We start from the raw sequence: 8,750 nt of genomic DNA, 5'->3' as shown, positions 1-8,750 counted from the left end.
GACCATGACTAAGTATGACCATGACTAAATATATGCCAAGCGTAAGCATGCAATGCAAGCATTATTTCATATCCATATGAGGAGGCTAGCCCCTACTATGTTAGAGCTAAAATCAGATACGGGCGTTATCCATTGGATGGAAAGGAAAAGGGGCAGAACGCATAGGGGGTTTTACTTCATTTACATAAAGGATGGACCTATGTATTGTATGTGCATAAAAGCAGAGCAGGGGCCTAAAGAAGGGAGTTGTTTTCCGCGGACCGGCTCGGCTTTACTACTCTGTATTAAAGTCTATATTGAATTTACAAGTTCTTGTAAGAAGTGTTATTCTTAAGACAATTTTCCACGACACACCCAGGGCCAATGTGCCATCATCCTCTTACAAGAGCATGTGCCAGTAACCTGCAAAAGTGCAACAATCAGTTAATAAAATAATGAGCACATAGAAGTGATACTTCATGTCTTGCATAGTAACCTGAAAAATTGCATCAAAGCGTTGATTTAATTTATCACATCTAAAACATATTTACATATTCAAATGAATAGAATTGACTCCATATTTTTCACAAATTCAATGAGCATTTCACCAAACAATATGTTTTATTTTAATGGTGCAGATAAAACAATCTGGTAATAGGAAAACAAGTACATGAGACTTGAAAGATAAAAAGTAACATACCTTATCAAGGTAGTCAACTCCCTCTTTGTTCCTGTTGTAATCCAGGACAGTGTTGGGCTTCTTGTCCTCCCTGGATCTCACAGCGGTGGTATCACTGTGCAGAGTTGTCATCAGGAGCACATTCTTCTTTTTCTTCGGGCAGTAGGACACAAGAGTGTGTGTATCGGTGAAGGAAAATTTTGAGGAAAAACGATCCCTGTCCTTGGTAATAAGGCAGGAGGCAACTCAGATTTGTTCCTTCTGGCCGTCCCCACCATGGTCATTTTCTTTTGGAGCAGCTCCAGACCAAGAGCATCTGAGGTGAAGAAATAGTTATGTTGTGTCCCTGGAGACCTGCAGTCATTACCAGGACCACCCATCTTCCCTGGTTCCTACCAGGACCACCCATCTTCCCTGGTTCCTACCAGGACCACCCATCTTCCCTGGTTCCTACCAGGACCACCCATCTTCCCTGGTTCCTACCAGGACCACCCATCTTCCCTGGTTCCTACCAGGACCACCCATCTTCCCCAGGACCACCCATCTTCCCTGGTTCCTACCAGGACCACCCATCTTCCCTGGTTCCTACCAGGACCACCCATCTTCCCTGGTTCCTACCAGGACCACCCATCTTCCCTGGTTCCTACCAGGACCACCCATCTTCCCTGGTTCCTACCAGGACCACCCATCTTCCCTGGTTCCTACCAGGACCACCCATCTTCCCTGGTTCCTACCAGGACCACCCATCTTCCCTGGTTCCTACCAGGACCACCCATCTTCCCTGGTTCCTTCCAGGACCACCCATCTTCCCTGGTTCCTACCAGGACCACCCATCTTCCCTGGTTCCTACCAGGACCACCCATCTTCCCTGGTTCCTACCAGGACCACCCATCTTCCCTGGTTCCTACCAGGACCACCCATCTTCCCTGGTTCCTACCAGGACCACCCATCTTACCCTGGTTCCTACCAGGACCACCCATCTTCCCTGGTTCCTACCAGGAACACCCATCTTACCCTGGTTCCTTCCAGGACCACCCATCTTCCCTGGTTCCTACCAGGACCACCCATCTTCCCTGGTTCCTACCAGGACCACCCATCTTCCCTGGTTCCTACCAGGACCACCCATCTTCCCTGGTTCCTACCAGGACCACCCATCTTCCCTGGTTCCTACCAGGAACACCCATCTTACCCTGGTTCCTTCCAGGACCACCCATCTTCCCTGGTTCCTACCAGGACCACCCATCTTCCCTGGTTCCTACCAGGACCACCCATCTTCCCTGGTTCCTACCAGGACCACCCATCTTCCCTGGTTCCTACCAGGACCACCCATCTCCCTGGTTCCTACCAGGACCACCCATCTTCCCTGGTTCCTACCAGGACCACCCATCTTACCCTGGTTCCTTCCAGGAACACCCATCTTCCCCTGGTTCCTTCCAGGACCACCCATCTTCCCCTGGTTCCTTCCAGGACCACCCATCTTCCCCAAGACCACCCATCTTCCCCAGGACCACCCATCTTCCCCAGGACCACCCCATCTTCCCCAGGACCACCCATCTTCCCCTGGTTCCTTCCAGGACCACCCATCTTCCCCTGGACCACCCATCTTCCCCTGGTTCCTTCCAGGACCACCCATCTTCCCCAGGACCACCCATCTTCCCCAGGACCACCCATCTTCCCCTGGTTCCTTCCAGGACCACCCATCTTCCCCTGGTTCCTTCCAGGACCACCCATCTTCCCCTGGACCACCCATCTTCCCCTGGTTCCTTCCAGGACCACCCATCTTCCCCAGGACCACCCATCTTCCCCAGGACCACCCATCTTCCCCTGGACCACCCATCTTCCCCTGGTTCCTTCCAGGACCACCCATCTTCCCCAGGACCACCCATCTTCCCCAGGACCACCCATCTTCCCCTGGTTCCTTCCAGGACCACCCATCTTCCCCTGGTTCCTTCCAGGACCACCCATCTTCCCCAGGACCACCCATCTTCCCCAGGACCACCCATCTTCCCCTGGTTCCTTTCAGGACCACCCATCTTCCCCTGGACCACCCATCTTCCCCAGGACCACCCATCTTCCCCAGGACCACCCATCTTCCCCAGGACCACCCATCTTCCCCAGGACCACCCATCTTCCCCTGGTTCCTTTCAGGAACACCATCAGCAGGTTTCCTGGTTCCTCTTCGGAACACCGTCAGCAGGTTTCCCTGGTTCCTTTCGGGAACACCGTCAGCAGGTTTCCTGGTGTAAACCCTATTTTTTTATTTCACCTTTATTTAACCAGGTAGGCTAGTTGAGAACAAGTTCTCATTTACAACTGAGACCTGGCCAAGATAAAGCAAAGCAGTGCGACTGAAACAACACAGAGTTACATGGAATAAACAAGCGTACAGTCAACACAGTAGAAAAAAAATAAAGTCTATATACAGTGTGTGCAAATGGCATGAGGAAGAAAGGCAATAAATAGGCCATAGTAGCAAAGTAATTACAATTTAGCAGATTAACACTGGAGTGATAGATGAGCAGATGATGATGAGCAGATGATGGTGTGTAAGTAGTGATACTGGTGTGCAAAAGAGCAGCAAAGTAAATTAAAACAATATGGGGATGAGGTAGGTAGATTGGGTGGGCTATTTACAGATGGACTTTGTACAGCTGCAGCGATCGGTTAGCTGCTCAGATAGTTGATGTTTAAAGTTAGTGAGGGAAATGTAAGTCTCCAGCTTCAGCGATTTTTGCAATTCGTTCCAGTCACTGGCAGCAAAGAACTGGAAGGAAAGGCGGCCAAAGGAGGTGCTGGCTTTGGGGATGACCAGTGAGATATACCTGCTGGAGCGCGTGCTACGGGTGGGTGTTGTTATTGTGACCAGTGAGCTACGATAAGGCGGAGCTTTACCTAGCATAGACTTGTAGATGACCTGGAGCCAGTGGGTTTGGTGACGGATATGTAGCGAGGGCCAGCCGACTAGAGCATACAGGTCACAGTGGTGGGTGGTATATGGGGCTTTGGTGACAAAACGGATGGCACTGTGATAGACTGCATCCAATTTGCTGAGTAGAGTATTGGAAGCTATTTTGTAGATGACATCGCCGAAGTCGAGGATCGGTAGGATGGTCAGTTTTACGAGGGTAAGTTTGGCGGCGTGAGTGAAGGAGGCTTTGTTGCGAAATAGAAAAAGCCGATTCTAGATTTAAATTTTGGATTGGAGATGTTTAATATGAGTCTGGAAGGAGAGTTTACAGTCTTGCCAGACACCTAGGTATTTGTAGTTGTCCACATATTCTAGGTCAGAACCGTCCAGAGTAGTGATGTTGGACGGGCGGCCGGGTGCGGGCAGCGAACGGTTGAAAAGCATGACATTTGGTTTTACTAGCGTTTAAGAGCAGTTGGAGGCCACGGAAGGAGAGTTGTATGGCATTGAAGCTCGTTTGGAAGTTAGTTAACACAGTGTCCAAAGAAGGGCCAGATGTATACAGAATGGTGTGGTCTGCGTAGAGGTGGATCAGAGAATCATAAACTTGCATGTTCCACTTTCACTACATAGTCTCGATTGACTCTGTCAGGAACAGTTAGAAGCAGGATTTGATGTCATCAACCCGGGATATGGCGCATCTCGTTGGCCCTGGGGTCATCCTGATTACAGCCAACAGCCGACCTCTCCTCTCAGGTGGGGATGAAGACCAGGACAAATTCCCATTCTTTGACCCGGAATGTAACAACAACCTCAGCAGGGCCTTCTTCCTCATCACTGGATTGTTCCACATCGGTTGTCTCTTGGTCTGGGTCATATTCTGTGTTGTCTTCAACTTCTGACACTTCCTCCTCTAATGCATCTTCACTGTCAGTTTCCTGGCCTCTCTCTCCCTCCTCACCAGTGTCACGATCAAATATATGATCAAGAGCCTCACATACAGTATATCGTTTGATCATTGTGCTGCCACAGAATGAATTGTGAGCAAGGCCTCAAAAAAGCTTTACATTTACATTTACATTTAAGTCATTTAGCAGACGCTCTTATCCAGAGCGACTTACAAATTGGTGCATTCACCTATAATATCCAGTAGAACAACCACTTTACAATAGTGCATCTAAATCTTTTAAAGGGGGGGGGGTTAGAAGGATTACTTTATCCTATCCCAGGTATTCCTTAAAGAGGTGGGGTTTCAGGTGTCTCCGGAAGGTGGTGATTGACTCCGCTGTCCTGGCATCGTGAGGGAGCTTGTTCCACCATTGGGGTGCCAGAGCGGCGAACCGTTTTGACTGGGCTGAGCGGGAACTGTGCTTCCTCAGAGGTAGGGAGGCGAGCAGGCCAGAGGTGGATGAACGCAGTGCCCTTGTTTGGGTGTAGGGCCTGATCAGAGCCTGAAGGTACGGAGGTGCCGTTCCCCTCACAGCTCTGTAGGCAAGCACCATGGTCTTGTAGCGGATGCGAGCTTCAACTGGAAGCCAGTGGAGAGAGCGGAGGAGCGGGGTGACGTGAGAGAACTTGGGAAGGTTGAACACCAGACGGGCTGCGGCGTTCTGGATGAGTTGTAGGGGTTTGATGGCACAGGCAGGGAGCCCAGCCAACAGCGAGTTGCAGTAATCCAGACGGGAGATGACAAGTGCCTGGATTAGGACCTGCGCCGCTTCCTGTGTGAGGCAGGGTCGTACTCTGCGAATGTTGTAGAGCATGAACCTACAGGATCGGGTCACCGCCTTGATGTTAGTGGAGAACGACAGGGTGTTGTCCAGGATCACGCCAAGGTTCTTAGCACTCTGGGAGGAGAACACAAGGGAGTTGTCAACCGTGATGGCGAGATCATGGAACGGGCAGTCCTTCCCCGGGAGGAAGAGCAGCTCCGTCTTGCCGAGGTTCAGCTTGAGGTGGTGATCCGTCATCCACACTGATATGTCTGCCAGACATGCAGAGATGCGATTCGCCACCTGGTTGTCAGAAGGGGGAAAGGAGAAGATTAATTGTGTGTCGTCTGCATAGCAATGATAGGAGAGACCGTGTGAGGATATGACAGAGCCAAGTGACTTGGTGTATAGCGAGAATAGGAGAGGGCCTAGAACAGAGCCCTGGGGGACACCAGTGGTGAGAGCACGTGGTGCGGAGACAGATTCTCGCCACGCCACCTGGTAGGAGCGACCTGTCAGGTAGGACGCAATCCAAGTGTGGGCCGCGCCGGAGATGCCCAGCTCGGAGAGGGTGGAGAGGAGGATCTGATGGTTCACAGTATCAAAGGCAGCAGATAGGTCTAGAAGGATGAGAGCAGAGGAGAGAGAGTTAGCTTTAGCAGTGCGGAGAGCCTCCGTGACACAGAGAAGAGCAGTCTCAGTTGAATGCCCAGTCTTGAAACCTGACTGATTAGGATCAAGAAGGTCGTTCTGAGAGAGATAGCAGGAGAGCTGGCCAAGGACGGCACGTTCAAGAGTTTTGGAGAGAAAAGAAAGAAGGGATACTGGTCTGTAGTTGTTGACATCGGAGGGATCGAGTGTAGGTTTTTTCAGAAGGGGTGCAACTCTCGCTCTCTTGAAGACGGAAGGGACGTAGCCAGCGGTCAAGGAAGAGTTGATGAGCGAGGTGAGGTAGGGGAGAAGGTCTCCGGAAATGGTCTGGAGAAGAGAGGAGGGGATAGGGTCAAGTGGGCAGGTTGTTGGGCGGCCGGCTGCGAGAAAAGTTCTATATATTATTGAAACAATGTTGGGATTGTTTGTGAGAATGTCAACAGGTGTGTTTCCCGTGGGGGGAAGATTGTATTGGGGAAAGGTCCCCGTGGGGGTTGCCATGGAAGCCAAGAAGGGAAGTGAGGTGTGCGCGTGCGTGCGTGCGTGTGCATGTGTGTGCGTGCGTGCGTGCGTGCGCGTGCGTGCGTGCGTGTGTGTGCTCAAACACACATGCATGTGTGGGTCTGGGAGAGGAAGTGTGTCCATCTGATGAATGGGCATGTGCCTGAACTCAATTTTATACACTAGTCGGAGTCTCACCCATTCATTTCTAATGACCACAGGTGTACACAAGTTCAATAAAACACCCAAAATGTAATGAAAATCATCCAAATGTATGTTGTGTGTTCAGATGCCCTTTGTGGACAAAGTCATGTGACCTGATGACAATCAGATTAAATTAACTACATTTTTTCATTTTTTCAGAGAGAAAACTTGTAAATCGGTCCGATTGGACCGGAACACAGCAGGAGGGTTAAAGGGGCAAGCTGTAGTTGTTAAATCGATTTTTGGACATACACACACACACATATATACATACATATATATATATATATATATATATATATATATACACACATACACACACACACACACACACATACATATATATAGACACACACACACACATATATATATCTCCATTGATTCTTGAAGAATATAACTTATAAATGCCTCATAAGCTTAGTTCAACTGTCACACTCCATGACAACGCAAAATAAATGTAAACAAACACTGTATAGTCTCATAACATGGTTAAAACAATAATGTTGATATAATGGCTGGTCAGTCCTTGCATCCATATATCTCTGTCTATTAATCTGAGAGTGGTTACATTTCTCCAGGTCCATCCCTGTCACGAATCCCACCGAAGGCACCTCGACACCTGCCTAGAGGGAAATTACACCCCCTCCCCGTTCCACAGCGGCCGTGGTCACACTTGTCAGTGGACTTCCTCACTGACCTTCCCGTATCTCAGGGGAACACCACTATCCTGGTCGTTGTGGATCGGTTCTCGAAGTCCTGTCGTCTCATCCCGTTGCCCGGTCTCCCTACGGCTCTGCAGACTGCGGAGGCCCTGTTTACCCATGTCTTCCGGCACTACGGGGTGCCCGAGGACATCGTTTCTGATCGGGGTCCCCAGTTCACATCCAGAGTTTGGAGGGCGTTCATGGAACGTTTGGGGGTCTCGCTCAGCCTGACCTTGGGTTTCCACCCCGAGAGTAATGGGCAGGTGGAGAGAGTGAACCAAGAGGTGGGTAGGTTTCTAAGGACGTATTGCCAGGACCGGCCCAGGGAATGGGCGAGATACGTGCCATGGGCAGAAATAGCCCAAAATTCTCTACGTCACTCATCAACCAACATGTCACCGTTCCAGTGCGTGTTGGGCTACCAGCCGGTCCTGGCTCTATGGCACCAGAGCCAGACCGAGGCTCCTGCGGTGGAGGATTGGGTGCAGCGCTCGAAGGACACCTGGAGAGCCGTCCAAGACGCACTCAAAGGCGAGTGGACGGCAGAAGAAGAGTGCTGACCAGCACCGCAGTGAGACCCCTGTGTTTGCACCAGGGGATCGAGTCTGGCTCTCGGCTAGAAACCTGCCCCTCCTCTTGCCCTGCCGGAAGCTGGGCCCGCAGTGTGTAGGGCCGTTTAAAGTCCTGAGGAGGATAAACGAGGTGTGTTACCGGTTACAACTTCCATCTTACTACCGTATTAACCCCTCGTTTCATGTGTCTCTCCTCAGGCCGGTGGTGGCTGGTCCCATGCAGGAAGGTGAGGTGCCGGAGGTTCCTCCACCCCCGCTGGACATTGGGGGGTCCCCGGCGTATAAGATACGCGCCATTCTGGACTCCAGACTTCGGGGGGGGGGGGGGCTACAGTACTTCGTCGACTGGGAGGGGTACGGCGCGGAGGAGAGGTGCTGGGTACCCAGGAAGGACATTTTGGACCCCCAACTACTGAGGGAGTTCCACCGCCTTCATGGGGATCGCCCTGCGCCTCGTCCTCCGGGTCGCCCTCGAGGTCGGTGGCGGCGCGCTGCGGGAGCCGCGCGTCAGGAGGGGGGTACTGTCACGAATCCCACCGAAGGTGGCTCCCCTGCCTGCTCGGGCGGCGCTCGGCGTCACCGGCCTACTAGCCGCCGCTGATCCCTTTTCCCTTTTCGTTTGGTATGTCTTATTGTTTGCACCTGTTCCTCATTTGGTTCTTTTGATTTTTGGTTATTTAAGCCTGGTTAGCCCGCCCAGGTTTGTGCGGGATTATTTAGCGTCAGGTTGTGTTTTGTATTTGGATGTGCTGGCGATCTACTATTGTTATATTTTTATGCATGCTGTGCACCTGTTGTTCTGGGCACTTTGCATTTTTCACGCCGGTTGTGTTGGCGTCG

The 8,750-nt window shown here is 51.2% G+C and overlaps 1 protein-coding gene across 1 annotated transcript; it reads left to right on the top strand.

Annotated features, from left to right (window-relative positions):
• Window positions 1-993: 993 nt before the first annotated feature.
• Window positions 994-2,904, top strand: LOC115196649 (leucine-rich repeat extensin-like protein 5). The gene has a single exon (XM_029757493.1). It carries the CDS (start codon window positions 994-996, stop codon window positions 2,902-2,904), a length of 1,911 nt encoding a protein of 636 aa, XP_029613353.1.
• The last annotated feature ends 5,846 nt before the right edge of the window (window positions 2,905-8,750 follow it).

This window comes from Salmo trutta, chromosome 7, assembly GCF_901001165.1.
Source record: "Salmo trutta chromosome 7, fSalTru1.1, whole genome shotgun sequence".
Taxonomy (NCBI): domain Eukaryota; kingdom Metazoa; phylum Chordata; class Actinopteri; order Salmoniformes; family Salmonidae; genus Salmo; species Salmo trutta.
This window is presented reverse-complemented; position numbering and strand designations above follow the sequence as displayed.

What these genes read in the sequence shown, in the direction of transcription:
- LOC115196649 (XM_029757493.1), top strand. Translation starts at nt 994, where the DNA reads ATGTTGTGTCCCTGGAGACCTGCAGTCATTACCAGGACCACCCATCTT.